General features: G+C 41.4%; 1 protein-coding gene across 1 annotated transcript in view; it reads left to right on the top strand.

Annotated features, from left to right (window-relative positions):
* Positions 1-4,954: 4,954 nt before the first annotated feature.
* GLDC (glycine decarboxylase) overlaps positions 4,955-17,028 on the top strand; it is a 50,492-nt gene continuing 38,418 nt past the window's right edge. Inside the window, exons 1-3 of the mRNA XM_069776039.1 lie at positions 4,955-5,197; positions 5,316-5,394; positions 15,177-15,312. Coding sequence (XP_069632140.1) covers positions 4,970-5,197; positions 5,316-5,394; positions 15,177-15,312 — 443 coding nt within the window. The 5' untranslated portion in view covers positions 4,955-4,969. The remainder of the gene's footprint in view (positions 5,198-5,315; positions 5,395-15,176; positions 15,313-17,028) is intronic.

Here is a 17,028-nt window from a genome sequence, read left to right as displayed (position 1 = left end):
GATACTGTGCCATCTGGTGTGATGTTACCCGGTCTTTTGTGGAGGATGGCAGCCCTAAACCCAAACCATTGTGATCCATGAGAAATCCACCACATCAACTGTATTATCTCATGTACTAATGTGTATTTTATTTTATGATCCAGCTGTGGTCAATGAAAAAATAGTAGTGGGTAAAGACTGCAAAAATGGCTCCTGGCTCTTTGGCAATAGGGGCTGCATTAGGCTCCTGAGGGCTATTATGGATTCAGGAATATGTAGTTGACTGGCTATCCACCCTCAACACAACATTGCCTATCCTACTGCATATTCTGATGCTTGGGTATCGAAAGAACATATCATGAAACTATTCTATTAAGTTTAGAGACATTAAAACTGTTTCCTGGGTACATATTGCATGCAATTCATTGAGCTCTTAAATTTTACTTGTATAAAGGGATCAAAAAACCAAACAGGTGGCAATTCAGCCCTCACTCAGTAAATACTGGCATATGCAGGGACACTGGTGAGAAGTAATTTTCTTCCCACTGGTAGCAATTGGTAATTTTTTGTGAAAGAAGTATGACGTATTGCTACTTCACTTAAATAGTAAGTTTGGGAATAAAATTAAGTAATTCCTGGCTTGATATACTAGGTAAACATCTGTATTGTTTTTTATGTAATGACAGCCATGGTGCTTTTTAAATCTTATTTTAGAGCAAAGAATCATGTCACAGATTAAACATTTCTTGAAAAGAAAAAACTGTGATAAAGATGTCTCAAATTAGAAGGTAGCAATGTTTGCAGTACGAACCCAAAAGCAGGAACAACTGCATATTTTACCTTTTATTCTCTATGGACTAAAATGTTTTATTTGATAACAAGCATATGTATAAAATATGCATAGAAATATGTTTGCAATCTATTTTCATTTACATATTTAAGGATCAGTGATGGGAAATTATATTTATATATCTATCTATCTATATATCTATATCTCTATATCTCTATATCTATATATATCTCTATATATATCTCTAAAACCCTCCAAAGAATTATTGGTAGAAATTCAGATGATCTTCAATATTGAATTAGATACAGCTAAACTGAAAGAGACACTGCACCTCTTGTGCCCCTGCATTTTAAGATAATTTCATGATTAGAAAGGTAAAGTGTTATCTGGATTGACACTTAAACTAAGCGTGGCCATTAAGAGCTCATTTGGTAGGCATTCCTCACTTGATCTGCTAGAGACTTTTGAAAACGCTGATGATGGCTAGTAATTTTCTTAGAAAAGGCAGCGGAAGTGGTAATTTAAACTGTTAAAACCTTTCTTTCTGTTGAGATTCTGCAGAAAAAATCTTGCATCAGCACACAGTCAGTCTGTACTGTTACATGCATGATTTGTTTTGTTTTGCTTGTTGCAATGTGTTTAATATTATGAGTACTTATCGTGACTTTAAGGAATAGTAGATTGAGAAAGAAAGGTTTATAAGGTGACTGCTCTTGAATAGTAGCCTGTGTCCTGGTTTCAGCTGAGATAAAGTTAATTTTCTTTCTAGCAGCTGGTATAGTGTCAGGGTTTGGATTTAGTGTGAGAAGAATGTTGATAACACACTCATGGTTTTGGTTGTTGCCAAGTAGTGTTTATACTAAGTCAAGGATTTTTCAGCTTCTCATGCCCAGCCAGCAAGAAGGCTGGAGGGACACAAGAAGTTGGGAGGGGACACAGCCAGGGCAGCTGACCCAAACTGGCCACGTGGGTATTCCATACCATGTGACATCATGTCCAGTATATTAACCGTGGGGGAAACCTCGCTGGGGACCGCTGCTCAGGAACTGACTGGGCATCAGTCGGCAAGTGGTGAGCAATTGTATTGTGCATCACTTGTTTTGTATATTCTAATTCTTTCATTATTTTTATTAATTTTTTATTTTTATTACTACTAACATTATTATTTTCTTCCCTTTCTGTTCTTTTAAACTGTCTTTATCTCAGCTCATGAGTTTAACTTTTTTTTTCCCAATTCTCTCCCCCATCCCACTGGGAGGGGGGAGTGAGCGAGTGGCTGTGTGGTGCTTAGTTGCCGGCTGGGGTTAAATCATGACCAGCTGTTATATTTATTCCACTAACAGTTTACATGGTTTCAGTTGGCAGACAAACAAATTTGGGGGAAAAAAGCATACTAAGAACTCCTAAATGCAGAAATCCCAGCATGCTAACTGACTGTAGAAATACTGCAAAGTGGTATCAGTACCTCTTTTTGTCCTAGTCTTGTGTTCCTCCTTAGGGTAGCTGTAATTGGCCAGTGTCAGAAATAGGCTATTGTTATAGATAACACGGTAGTATTATCTACATATTTTTGATATAGTGATACAGAAGTAAAGTGTATCAGCTGGAATAGACTTCCAGCTTTGGGTGATAGGAGGGAGCTGAAGTGAATCTTAAAAGAATACAACACAATTTTCTTATTGCAATAGTTTGTGGCTTAAAAGGAGCAAATTTTCTTATTGCAATAGTTTGCGGCTTAAAAGGAGCAAAGAATGGTACTTCCAACACCACCCATAAACCCTGTAGTATTAGAACTGCAATAGAGGTTTTTAACTAAATCATGACTGGAGTCAAGGCAGATTGCAGAGTTTTTGTCCTTACTGTGGCATTCAAATAAAGCTAAAAAATATCAGTGTTAAGGAGAGTACATACACCATGTCACTTTAAATGATATAGGGCATTCCTCTTAAGAGTTTTGTGCTTTATCTAACAAAACTGATATCCCTGGCAGCTGCATAGCAATTCACATGATGTCAGCTCATTGGGCCAAGACATACGCATCTCTGAGCTTTGTGCAAATTGCTTTAATAGCAAGACACTGGTTCACAATCCTGTCCTCTCTTCCACAAAACCTCCTTCTTTCTGCTGAAGTACATGCAGAAAACAGCTAGTTTTGTTGGCTACGTACTTTGAAGTGAACAATTTATTTGAAGTTACAAGATTAGCTAGGTTTTGTTGATCTGACATCAAAGCATCACTGGCATTTGATATGAAAGCTTCATCTTCTATTACAACTCTTGTTCAAGATTCCTATTTTGCTTTTTAAGGCCATAATACAGCTTTCAGGAGGCCGCTAGAGAGTTGGCTAACGGATCAAGCACTTAAGCCAAGCTTGTATCCCTGCCACAGTGATTACATATAGCCCATGCTAAGCGAAGTCTGTGCTGAGTCTCTGAAGGAGAAAACTTTAGCCATAAAGTGGCTTAACAAACCACTCCAGGTGTGGTGCTTTCCAGATGAAGTGGGCAAGCGGCCTTGACACTCCTGCCTTGTTCACAGGTACCTCTCTCCAGTCTTCCTCCTCCCATGCATAGTTTTCAAATTGAACTAAAACTGGGTTTAGTTCTCGAAGAGCCAGAAATGTGGATAGAAAGTACATGGTTTGGGATGTTTGGGATGCTTCTTTCTTCCCTCCAGACCTCACTTCCTACAGCACTACAGGTGACAATAAAACTCTGGCCCCACATTGAGGAAACAATTCTATCAAAGTTAGTGTTTCAGGTGAGCTGGTTGTAATGGCTTATTTTGTGTGAAATATCATCCCAATATTACCTACCAGACAAAAGGAGAAATTTTTAAGGAACACTTACTATTTGGACAAATTCTGCAAAAATATTTGGACAAAATCTGCAAATTGTTTTGAAGAGCTTTGGAAGTGCTTTAAAAAGAAATTGGTTTAGGTACAAAATCATAACAGGAATTAATTTGTTGCTATCACGGTTTTAATATATTGTTCTAGTATCTCTATTCACTTGTTACATTACATCAAGTTAAAAGTCATAGCAAAGTTTTAATTTCCTTCATGTTACGATCATATTTATAAAGAAGCAAGTTACAGAGGAGAAAAGTGAAATATAATGATCTCTGAATAGCAATCTGTTAAAGTCAATATTGGATTTATGTCACAAACCCTTGCAGCAAACACCTTTGCCGTTTGAAGTGAGCTCCGTCTCAGCTTAGTGTGTAATTTGGGGCTCTCTCATTCTGAAACCAGGGACTTCAGTCGTTACTCCAAATACACGCTGGTGTGCGTTATGGGACCCTGCTCCACCATAACGGAGCAGTTTAGATAACTCGGGTTGTATCAGAGGAGTAACTCCACGTTTACTACAGAAATAGAGAGCTTGTGTTTGGTGCAAAGTAAATTCATTTTTAGGTTCAGAAGTAGTGATCAGTTATTTCATTAAATTCAGAAGACAGGCAGTAAATCTGTGATACAATTCAGATTAAATCAGTGCCTATCTCGGGAATATATTTTTATCTTTCATTGTTGCTCTACTCAAGCGTTGACACAAACACATGTCGTCAATGTTGCTACACTTTGTCCTGCCAACATAAACAAAGATTCAAGTTTGTAGCTATGCTGATGTTATCCCCAGCGAGGCAGAACTGAAACAGCGGGAAAAGCGGGTGGCGGTTCACCTCTCCACTCCCCAAGGCTAACACCACCAGAAGTGAAAGCCGCCACGCACCGCTCCCCCGCCCCCGCCCCCGCCCGGCAACCGCTATAGAAAGTGGCATGTGTTTGTTATTCCTCCAAACGCTAGTGACCTGAAAGCGAGCCCACGCTCTGCCGCAGAACGGCAGGAGCCTTTTTTCCACCCGGGCGAGGCTTTCGCGGAGGAGGAAAGTCCCGTTTCCGCCAGGGTCTGCCACCCCACCCCACCCCACCGCCGCGCCGCGCCCCCCCCTCCCCGGGATGCTCGGCGGCCGGGCCCGCCGGAGCGGGGTCAGGGCCGAGCGGGGCGGCCCGCGGAGGGGGCGGGCCGGCCGGCAGGTGGCGGCGGGGCGGGGCGGGGCGGGGCGGGGCGAGCGCGGCACCGCCCCCGGGCCCCATTGGCGCCGGCGGTGGGGGGCCGCGCCGCGCCGCCCCCCGCGCACAAAGCGGGGCTGCCCGGCGGCGGCGGCGGCGGCGGCGGCCGTGGCGGAGGCGGCGGGGCCATGCAGAGCTGTGGGCGCTGGTGGGGGCGGCTGGCGGCCCGCGGGGCGCCGCGGCACCTGCGGCCGGCGGCGGCGGCGGCGGCGGGGGGTCAGCGTCGCTGGGGCGGCGGCGGCGAGGCGGCGCGGTGCATCGAGCAGCTCCTGCCGCGGCACGATGACTTCTCCCGGCGGCACATCGGGCCGCGGGAGCGGGAGAAGCGGGAGATGCTGCGAGCCGTCGGGGTGCAGGTGGGTGCCCGCGCCGCGCCGGGCGGAGCGGAGGGGGCGGCGCGGCTGGTCCCCTCCCGGTGCGGGCTGCGCCGGCCCGGGGGCGAGCTGACGACGGCGTGCGGTCGCCTCTTTGCAGAGCGTCGAGGAGCTGATGGATAAAACCGTCCCGGCCAGCATCCGTCTCCGGAGGCCGCTGAGGATGGACGACCACGTCTGTAAGTGACCGCATGACCCGGGGTGCCCCCAAACCGCCCCCTCCCCCCGGCCGCTGCCCTCCCGGCGCAGCCCTGCCTGCCCTCCCCGCCGCTCCTTCCGGCCGCCAGAACCCGCGGGGAGGACTTGGGGTCGTGTCCCCCCCCGCCTGTCCCCGGTGAAACGTGTAACGAGCTGGAGTGAAGTGCAGGATATGACTTAAAGGAGCGTGGCTGTACCGCCGCCGGCACTTCAGCCTTCGCAGGCTAACTCGGTAGCGTAGTTCGGCTGCTGCAGTTCTTGCTCCGGTGTTGGAAACCGGTGGGAAAAACGTGGGTGGCAGGCCGGGGTTGCCCCTAAAAACCACGTTTGAGCTCAAGCGCTACAGCCCCATCACTTTGTCCCAGGAGTCTGAAAAGTGTGGCTAAAAATCGTCCCCTGAGTGTGGACTGCTAGCTTCAAACGGGCCGCTGCCTTTTGTTGGCTCTTACGTCTCTGCAGGATTTCTTTGTTGTTGTGTCCCTCCCCCCGCCCCCGTAATAACCTGCATATTCTAATAACATGCAAAACCTGTGTCTCCCAATAACGGATGCACGGTAGACTCACGGCTAGCATTCTGAATCTGATGGAGGCAGTTGGATGAACTGCAGGAATACAAAACATCTGAGCCAGCAATTGTGGCACTACAATAATTCAGCAAATTGCTGTAGAAAACTCGATGTGATTTGATGACTCTTTAGGTATTAACATTTTTTAAAGTTAGCAATCACAGCACAGAATTTCTATCCGTGTAACTGCGATCTTGACAGATATCTGTGAGCGTCATGCTGGAAATCCCGTGAGTGAAAGAAATGCTCAAAAACACACCTAGCTAAACAATTCCACTGAAACTAACAAACCTCAGTGGCCATTCAGATAGTGGAGTCGATTACATCAGTATTAACTTTGTACTTGTGTCAAGATAACATTGCCTGATTTGTAGAAGATTTGATCCCTCTCACTGGCTTTTATTCATTGCTCATCCATGCGCTGTAATTTGAGTGTAAACTTCAGGCCTGCAGCTCCGGTGAGGTTCCCGGCCAGTTTAATCTGGTTACTCCAAGATGACATCACGTGTGAGAGGCAGCGCCACAATGAACAGCCAGGGAAACTAGAGCCTGAAAGGACAGATTCTAGCCAGGAGGGATACAGTATTGACTGAAAGTTGCTACTTTGAAAATGTTTTATTAGTACAGTGGTATTTTATATTTTGGTAACTAACCATCTTTTTAAAATGGGCTGGGGGGGAGGGTAGAGAAGTGGAATTTAATCACGTTCTTCTGTCTGTATAGCTGCTGAAAGTATTGATTGCATATTTTCCTATGATTAATGTATTTTAATCAAGGTACTCCCTGACTGATGAGTGATTTTCATTTAACCTCAGAGAAAATAACTTTTTAGATTTTTAGGTCTATGAGAGGGCTTAATTGTAGATTGTCACTAATAACGACTTCTTAAAAACCTTTCTTCAGGCTTTTTTTTTTAGTATATGATACTCTTATGGAGTTTTACATTGCTAAAACACACATAAAAGTGGCACAGTACAGTTGGGCATTAACATAATTTTACATTATTGAAAACTAAACCGATGATGTCAACCTAAGTCAAAATCTTGATGTAGTTTTATGTGTTCTCATGCTGATTTACATAGCAACTTTGAAGTGGATGTCCCCAACATTGCTGTGCATTAGTTCATGCTCTGTTGTATGCAAGTTCTCATGTGCAGCAGGACCTCATTAACTAACAGTGTATTTAGCTCACTGGCATTTTGCTCCACTTGCTATGCTGTTCTTGTTCGCTTAGAGTAAACTTTGAAAGAATGTGACCGATGCAGTGTCTCACATTGCATGGCATGCAGCAGTGAGTTTTCAAAAGAGGTGCTTGCATGAGGTACAGAAAACTTTTTTCCGCACGCTGCTGCTTTTCCTTCTGCAGCCACTGTGACAAACTGTCTTTTGTTATTTAATGTGTGGATTTTTGTCACTAGTTTTCCACTGCATTGGTAGCAGAAAACTCCACAGCTTGTAAAAGTTAAGTTAAAAGCCTCAGCTTAAAAGTTGGGCAACTTCACATTGAAAGTCTTGTACCTAGGACACTGTAGTCTGAGTAAAACTTGATTCCTCGTTCATCTACCCTTAGAGATAACACTGTCTTTCCAGTTGCCAGTGTGGGAGTTCTTATGTGAGTATGGTATATTATTTATCTCCCTTGTATTAAAGGGTAATAGGAAACCTGGGAAAGTGTCATGAGAACTGTATTCTATTTTAAACATGTTCTTTTTATGTGTATGAAGCCAATTTTGCTCCCACCATCTCCCAAACTCATACATGCAATGAGAGAACAGGGCAAGGCCATTCAAAATGTGTTGTTCAGCATTAGCATTTATAAAATTTCTAATATGGCAATTCCTAATGGCTTAAATATACACTTCCAGTTTTCTGTATAACTTCAATTAAAAAACATAATCACAGTGACTGCACAGGTCAGAGCGCAGCTGAACAAATCAGCTGTGCTTGACCTACTCCTTTGTATTGGGAAACGCAGTTGAGCTTGCACTAAAGTCTCATGGAAGTCACGCTTACAGATAGAATTAGATACGCAGTCCAAGAAAACCATGAACTCACCATAAATAGTACATCTGGGTGGGTACCATAGGTCTCTGCAATTATAATTGTGGGGTTTTTTTAAACTTTCATAGCTTTAGGCCTCATCTCAGATGTGTACATTTGATGTATCTGCATATCTTCCAATTTTGATTAGGCATGGCAGTAAGAAAGATTGTTTTGCATTACAGATCCTTCCCTTGGTAATATAACAAGCTGTCTGAAAGAAAATCAATCAGCTGTGTGTATGCAATAGCAGTAAAAAAAAAAAATCCTCCTGGGGATGCAGCTTATGTTAAAGAGCTGTTTTAAATGGTATTGCATATGATCGTAAATAAAATCTTTGATTACAGTAGAAGCATAAACTTTTTGTACATGTGTTGTCTTTCCTGGACATTTTAGCAGCCCTACTTTTCAGTGGAAGAATCAAGCTTCATTACTTCTCTGAAGGCCATGATATATTGAGAGAGAAAGCCTCTAGCCTTAACTGGACATTTGTTTTGCTCATGTATGAATGAAGAAGCCATTCTGGTAAATGCTAAGCTTTGCTGGTACAAGTGCATCTACACTAGAAATGCTTTTTCAATATTTATTAGTGTTCCTGTATTGGTAGATCTCTTCTTGTACAGACATGGTCAGTGACGGAGGAGAGAAGGAGTGTAGCTTGTGCTAAGAGGTTTCTGAAATGAGTTGCTTCCTTTGGTAGGTAGTATGACAGAACTATCTGTGTCCCTTTTCTGACAAAAAAAAAAAAAGCCATTTTAAAAGTGCCTGCTGCCATGAGCCCCCTGATGGTGTTGTAAAACCACCTGAACATGCCACTGAAAGCCAGTAGGGGTGAAACAGAAAAATGTCTGATTTTCTGTAACAGTAAGTTGCTGTCCTGTACCTCAATCAATTCTGGAAGGGGGCCTTTTTTACACTCAGCTTTTTCTGTAGCTATACTTACAGGAAAATGTTATTTTGACATGTAACTTCTGTTCAGTCAATATTTATAAGGGTAGACATCTGTTTGATACTTAATTGTGATCACCTGGTATTACAGAGGGGTTGTTTTTTTTTTTTCCCCACTGTCACAGTAAGTAAACTTTAACAATCGGCTTTTCTTTAGGTATAGGTATTGAAGGTGCTTTAGCATGTATGTAGTGATTGATCGATTTAAGTAAAAGAACAGATCATCTTATATAAGAGTAATCCTCTTTCTTTTATCCTTGCAAACCTACTGTCTGTATCAGTTGTAGTTATCCCTGCAGTGCTGCTATTGTATGCCCATCTTTATTCAATGGGTGGGCTTTGTACACATATTATGTGTTTCTGCTTTTTTGCTCAGGATTTGAATTAAAAAAAATGAGTCCACAAACTCTGCCATGATTTTTTTTCCAAAGTATTCCCAGTTACATTTTCAAATTTTAGAAATTTGTAAACATTAGTTCATAAAATCTGTGTAAGAAGCTAACTGGGTCTCCAGTCCAAACATTTTTAGAAGCAAAATTGCTCAGCAGCAGTTGTATTGTAAGTAAGACTATCTGTATCTTCAAATCTAACAGCTCTTCATGCAGTTAAATCTACTTTAACTACAATTTTGTATTTAAAATGCCACTAAAAAAATAATTCTGGATGAGTTTATCTTCAGGTCCTAATGTCAGTCAGATTTTTAGAGCTGATTTAGTCATTTCAGATTCCCTGCTGCTGGAGTCCACACTGTATGCTTTGGATGCCTATAGCAGGGTTAATTGTCATCCTCCAGAGTGTTGCCACAAGTGCTGCAGGAATGTGCATTACCACCGGTGGCACTTGGCTCTCACACTTTGCTCCTCAGCACTTCCAGGCTGCTGTTGTTTCCGAAGGCAGCAGGCCTTGGGGGTAGGGCAGAGACCGGCAGGCATGCTGCTGCCGCTCAGCCCATCCGAGCTTTCTGCTCCTCACAGCATCTTTGGGTTGCCTCTGCTGCCCAGGCAGGCTGGGTGAGTGCATGTAGCCTGAGTGAAAGGAGGAGGCAGGGCAACAGATGGTGTTGGCTTTCCACCTGTCTTTTGGGAAGTTTCTGGTCGGACTCAGTACCTGGAACAGAAACTTTTCTTGTGCTGTCTTGCAGCGTTATTACATGTCTGATGGTGCTTTGGAACTGTTCTGCTTCAATAATATATGATGGTTCTTTTTTTTTTTTAATGGAGATCGAATTAATTGCTAAAGCAAGAGAAATTAATTCAACCCCTCTTCCTTATATCAACTATTCTGAAGATCTTGCTTCCTTAATCATAGAATCATTTAGGTTGGAAAAGACCTTTAAGATCTTTGTGTCCAACTGTCAACCCAACACCACCATGCCCACTAAACCACGTCCTGAAGTGCCTCGTCTACGTGTTTTCTGAAGATCTCCAAGGATGGTGACTCAACCACTTCCCTGGGCAGCCTGTTCCAATGCCTGACAACCCTTTCAGTAAAGAAATTTTTCCTAATATCCAACCTAAATCTCCCTTGCCGCAACTTGAGGCCATTTCCTCTCGTCCTGTCTCCAGCCACCTGACAGAAGAGACCAGCACCCACCTCACTACAACCTCCTTTCAGGTAGTTGTGGAGAGCAATAAGGTCTCCCCTCAGCCTCCTTTTCTTCAGGCTACGGAACCCCAGTTCTTTTGGCTGCTCCTCACAAGACTTGTGCTCTAGACCCTTCACCAACTTGGTTGCCCTTCTCTGGACACGCTCCAGCACCTCAATGTCTTTCCTGTAGTGAGGGGCCCAAAACTGAACACAGTACTTGAGGTGCGGCCTCACCAGTGCCCAGTACAGGGGAACAATCACCTCCCTGTTTCTGCTGGCCACACTATTTCTGATACAGGCCAGGATGCCGTTGGCCTTCTTGGCCACCTGGGCACACTGCTGGCTCATATTCAGCTGGCTGTCAACCAGCACCCCCAGTCCTTTTCTGCTTTTACTTTTTCTTCTGATCTCAGAAGCTAGATTTTTTTTTTTTTAAGACCTGACATAATGTGAACAAAATTATGTCAAACAAATAGTTACCTCCCTTTTGTGTTATGAGTTTTAAGTTATATAACTCAAACTGTTCCTTCTGTCTTGATTTCTCTCTCATTTTTGGGTACCATATTATTTTGTAGGTATCTCACAAGTTCAAGGCAAATCTACTGTGCTAACCACAAAAACACTAGCAGAAATAACGGTATTATCATTTTATAACCTGATAATTCACTCCCTCTTATTGTTTTTGTGATATGTTTTGCCTTTTCTACCTGTGCGTATAGCAGTAATGAAGTGTCCTCACACAACTACTACTGGGAGCCTCAGCGAATTTTCTCTGCAGTTCTGAGACAGCAGTACTGCAAGATGAATGAACTTTATTCTGGGTACTGGTTTTGATCATATCTAATGAGTTGATGAGGGGAATAAAGATCAACTGCAGTGCCTTAGCTGGCAATTTTTTTTTTGCTGAACAAGGTTCTTAAAGAATTTATAGTGTACACCCAATAAAATGAATTCAAGATAAAGGCATTTCAACCATGTTGTCTTAGAAAACTGGAAACAAATAGCTGAGCATTATGGCCAGCTTCCAAACATTTCTTAACCATAGTCAATTTTTTAAAATTCTGTTTTACTTCTCCATTTTGGATATCACATCTTTATTTCACCCGTTGCTAGGGAGAATTTAAAAAAAAAAAAATCAGTAACCCAACACAACATCTTGCAAGTTGTGTTTTTTCAACCATATGTATTGAAATTTGCCAAAATCCTAGACTTTGTGTGTTTTAGCTTTAAATAAATAAATAAATATTTACAAGAATACACTGTTTCCACTACATATACTCCAAGGTATGTAATTCATACAGCAGAAAAAGTCTGTGTAATTTTTTGGGTTTGGTGACACTCTTGTTGACCAAACTGGAAACCTAGCAATTTCATTTTGAATTTGAAAATTAATTTTAAAACATACATAAGGTACTCATGTGGTTAGCGTTCTTCTGCCTTTATACTAGCATTAGTTATTTACAGAGTGACCAGTAAAGTGTTAGACCCCTTTCACAAATATTATGGGAATACAGTGTTAAAAATGAAGCTTGATGGAGTGGGAAATACAGCTACTGACAGAGACATGGGGTCCTGTTCAGGCTGGTGGAGACCTGGGGAGGGCTCCAGCCCCAGCCTCTGCCCAGAGCAGGCTCAGCTGTGGGCTCAGACTGGGCTGCTCAGGGCTTCACCCAGTCGGAAGATGAAACCCGCAAGGATGGAGACCCAGCTCCACTGCTGGGCTGTCCTTCCAGGGAGAAGGCTTCTCCTTATCTCTGGCCTGAGCCTCTCATGTTTCAGCTTGTGCTGCTGCCTCTCAGCCCCCCACCACACACCACTGTGGAGAGCCCGGCTATGTCTCCTCCATCCCCTCCTGTCAGTGCTGGGGATGCTGTTAAGAATGGTTTCATTCCCTTGCTCTCCAGTCTTTGGATGCCAACATATGTGTTAATTTCCCTCACCCTTGACTACGTCAGTTTTGCTTGAATTCAGAACCCTATCAGTGTAAAGCAAACACTGAATTCATAAAAATTAAATCATAAATCTACATGGACTTATGTTTAGTCTTAGGTAAGCCAGGCTGTACAGACAAATCAGGGACCATCGACTTCCGTTACTCCGGAGTGCAATTCCTTACGGGCTGTCTTCCTAAAGACATGATGTGATGAACAACTTCAAGGCAGTGTAAGGCATAGGGGAAGGAGTGTTCACCCCAGGTCTCTTCAAACAGGCATGCCAAATGCGGGATGTGTATTGGAGCTGTACTGCTCCTGTTCCCTTTGTAGTGACCAAAGGAGCAGGGTAAGTGAGGTGAAGCAGGAGTGGCAGGAGAGTGCCCTCCAGCAGTTCACCACCCTGATTAAAACTAGTTGTGTAACTCATAAAAATGTAATAACTAAAAATATATTCCCTGTTGGGATCTATCAGTGCAGCTCTTCTAGGTGGAATGTGGTTCTACTCTTAAGCTTAATTGCTACGTAAGCTGCTTACAGTCTCACTAGGCTTTTTGCTTAGTGCCTTGGATTGGTTTGGAAACTGGTTTGTTTCAGAGAGCTCTAGCGGAAGTTCAGCATCTTCATGTGGTAGTTGTTAGCTGTATTTGCTCAGAAATTACTCTCTAGAAGAAATATCCAGTCAGGCAAACAAAGGGAATGCTATCTGGCACATAGTACAGTATTGGTGGTATTTGTGTGTGATGTTGGGCTACTGAGCAATTTATATGATAGTCAGCTTCTGCCTTCAACTGCCTTTGGAGTTAAACAAGCAAATTCATTACCATTTTCAAAAAATCATTGATGTTTGAATTCTGCAAGAATACAACTCTCCTTCTCAAACTGCACCCAAACTGTCTTTCATCAAATTTTTGGTTTGCAAGTGATAGAGGAAGATCTCTACAGTGTTAAAACTCTCACTTAAACAAACAAGGCATCTATCTGGAATAAACTGTGTGGGAGGAGTATGGGGGAGTGGAGCTGCTCGCTAGGCTTTAGAAACTTTGCCCTGGACATTGCTGAGTTCAATAAACACATGACTTTTGAGTTTTGAGAAAAACTGCAGTTTACTGAAAACAAGAAATTAATCTTTATACATTAGATCTAATAGTAACACTGAGTAAAAGGCAGAGAAGAAATGAACTTTGCAGTGAGAACTAAAGATCAGTAAAAAAATAACTTTGTGGAAGGTATAATGTGACTCTGGAAGAAATTAATTGAAAACCAGAAAATTTTTTTACAAAATTAATTTTTACACATGGAGTGCAATAGTAACACTTTGAGTAAAAGGAAGAGGAGGCATGAGTTTTGAAATCAGAGCTAAAGTTATAGTATCCTTGTTTGTGGCTGTGGAAGAAATTAATTCAAAACCTAGAGAATTATTTGCCAGCAGATCCCAGAACATTAACTTTGACTTGATCTCTCTTGCTGAGTAACTTACGGAGAGAAAATAGGTTTTGAGACATCCAGGGCCCAAGCCATTCTGCTTTGGTGATTTGTAGCCTTATATTCCAAAGTCTGATTTTCAAGTTGCAATGCAAAATGAACAGAACTTTGTGCAACTGCCCCAGTAAAGCAGTTTCTGAGGTCACATTGGGGGCGGGGGGGGGGGGGGAGATCTCCCCTCACCTAAGAGGGTAGGTGTCCAATTCCACCCAGGTCTGTTAGGTTGGGCATGACTATCTCTCTGTCTAATCTTAGGCAGCCTACTGACCATCTTTCTGCATCCTCAGGTACTAAAATATTTTGTAAATCTTTCCCTTTGGCAGATGTTGGGTAGCATTATTCATTGACTACTAGGAACAGGTTGACTGAATGTGATTTTTGCATAGCCTTCAGGACACTAAGAACTATGTAGAAGCAAGACCAAAGAAACTGTGGTTGGGGGAGGGAGGGCAAATGCCTTCTGTCTGAATGCTTCAAAAGCATTCTGTTGTAATCTCTCCAAACTAGATCAGCAGATTCATTTAAAAGTTAATCTTAAATGGAATTTCTTAAACTAGAAATACGGTATTCACACTTTTTGTTCTTTCTTTTTTCTTTTTTTTTTTAAATAAACTGGTGAAGCATACTAAAATTGAATTGAAAGAACTGTTCCATTTTATCAGCTATTCAGGGAGAATGCAAGAAAGTACAGTTCTTTTTCACCCTAAGAAACTACTCCTGGATTCTTTTTGTGAGCCCAGTTTGTGCAAATATGGCTCTGTTAGAAACACTAAATCATATTTGTGGATGGCTGTGGCTTCATCCAGTGCTGATTGTGCAAGGTTTAGCTAATAAATGTGCCTTCCAAGATATATTTTAGTGCATGTGCAGGAAACCCAGAATGTATATTGCATTAGCACAAAAAGGGCTCTATAAGCTGTTTGTCTACAGCTGTTTCTCTCACTATTGCTTCCACATTAGTTGAAACCCCGTTATTATTCAGTTGTTGTATTTTCCAGAATTCGGCAGAATTTAAACTTTCCCAGAATATTTTACGAGCTTATTCTTTTATCTTTACTGTTCTTGGTTTGCACTTTATTCTGCTACTATTTATACTTGTATCATCGATGTTGCAATTTTTTTACACAGGGGTACAAGGCATTTCAGTTAAAAACTGTTAGCATTATATGTAACTGCAGTTTTCTGATACAATTTCTTTTCAATTAGGTGAAAATGAAATCCTTGAAACTCTATACAATATTGCAAGCAAGAACAAGATATGGAGGTCTTATATAGGCATGGGTTATTACAACTGCTCAGTGCCTCAGCCCATTGCACGGAATTTGTTGGAGAATGCAGGATGGTAATGTACCATGTTTTCTTTTTAAATGCATATGTATAAATATATGTTTGAAGTTCATCTTATGAATAAGCATAAAAAAATATAACCCGAACCTATTTTTTTGACTAAGGCTTTCATATATTTGATACTGATGTGTAAGTGTAGGAAATGTGTTGTTCATGCTGAAGCTAGAGAGGAAGAAGAATACTTTTGACTTTAGAAGATGCTTTTCTGTAAAATATTTCATTGATTTTGTGACTGCTGTTCACAGCTCCTATTTATTATGATCTAAAACAAGAATATTTGTTTGCTTTAAGGAAGTATACAGACTTAACTCCTAAATTAAAGTAACTTTTTCTAACTTCTGCCTAAATTTAAATTGGCTTCCTCCTCCACTGGTGTATGCAATTTTGGATGGAGGTAGTTAAATACTATGCAATACTCTGATTATGGTTTTCTCAGGAGGAACTAAGAAGCCTTAAAAATTTTAAAGGCTTTTCTCTTGGTATTTCTTTCTTGATTTTTTTTTTAAACCAGAGACCTTGAAGAGTTTAATGGGTATCCATAAAGTATGTTCTTGTCTGAACAAATAATTCACTGGTGGTTGAAAACAGGTAGACAGCAATACTTGATAATTCATTTATGAAGAGGCTAAGAATTTGTCCCTTGTTCTCATCACCCAGCTGACATTTCTTTTTTGGGGACAAGCAAAAGAACAGCCTATCTGACAGACTTGAATTTGAATGTTATTGGTTTGGGTTTTGGTTGGGGGTGGGGTTGGTGTTGGTTTTTTTTTTTTTACTTAAATGTAAAAAGGAAAATATTTTAATGCATTGATTTATATCGTATGAATATCATTAATCTAAATAATAATGGGGGTTTGTGTCTTGATGGACTTTTCCTGATGAAGGCACTAAGACTTGATTATAAATACTCATTTAGCATTGACATTTCTCTAAAGAACTGTAACTCAGAAATGATGGAACAGAAAAACTAAATTTAATGTGGAGTCTTAGTTTCCAACAGACTGAGTGCCACTGATACCCTGCATTGCCTCATTTGGTTTAGAAATTCCCTTATCTCTAGTCAGTAACACCCCTTTTTTATACTGTATTAAAATAATAACTGTCATCTTTATTACTGAGTAATTTTTATTTTTATAAAAGCAGTATTGAAAGTTTTATATATATATATATACACACATATAAAACCCCAACCAACCAATCAACGAGTCAAATTAGTCAGTGTAAAAAGCCATTGTTACTTAGATGCTATATTTTTTGTACTTTGGGTTGCCATAAATGGGTCTATGTATCTGTAGACCTCCAAGTCTATGTTTTTTTAGACTTGTCTGCTTTATTGGTATCTCAAACTTTTGAACTGACAAAAAAGTTGCACTGTTTGGACTCTATGCAGTACATCTATACAAAGTTTTATTTGGCCTTATCCCCACCCACTTTTTGCAACATATGCAATCTAAATATGTCAGTACAGTGCCACAAAACAAATAATCAATTGCTAGAGGCAAAAATAAGAACAGTTAAAAAGTAAATGGACCAAAATGAACTGCATATTTTTAAACCCTAAAAAATTATATAGTGTTAATGCAACAACTGGGAGAGTCTATTCAGAAATCTGTTCTTGGAGTGTCCAGTAAAGTCAAACTAGATGGCTAAAAGCTAAACTTTTAGATGGCTAAAGTGAAGGCTGAAATGCTTGTGGGGGAGAGGGTGTAGG

Source organism: Haliaeetus albicilla, chromosome Z (assembly GCF_947461875.1).
Source record: "Haliaeetus albicilla chromosome Z, bHalAlb1.1, whole genome shotgun sequence".
Lineage (NCBI taxonomy): Eukaryota > Metazoa > Chordata > Aves > Accipitriformes > Accipitridae > Haliaeetus > Haliaeetus albicilla.
The sequence above is the reverse complement of the archived record's forward strand: the minus strand, read 5'-3'. Positions and strand labels throughout refer to the sequence as shown.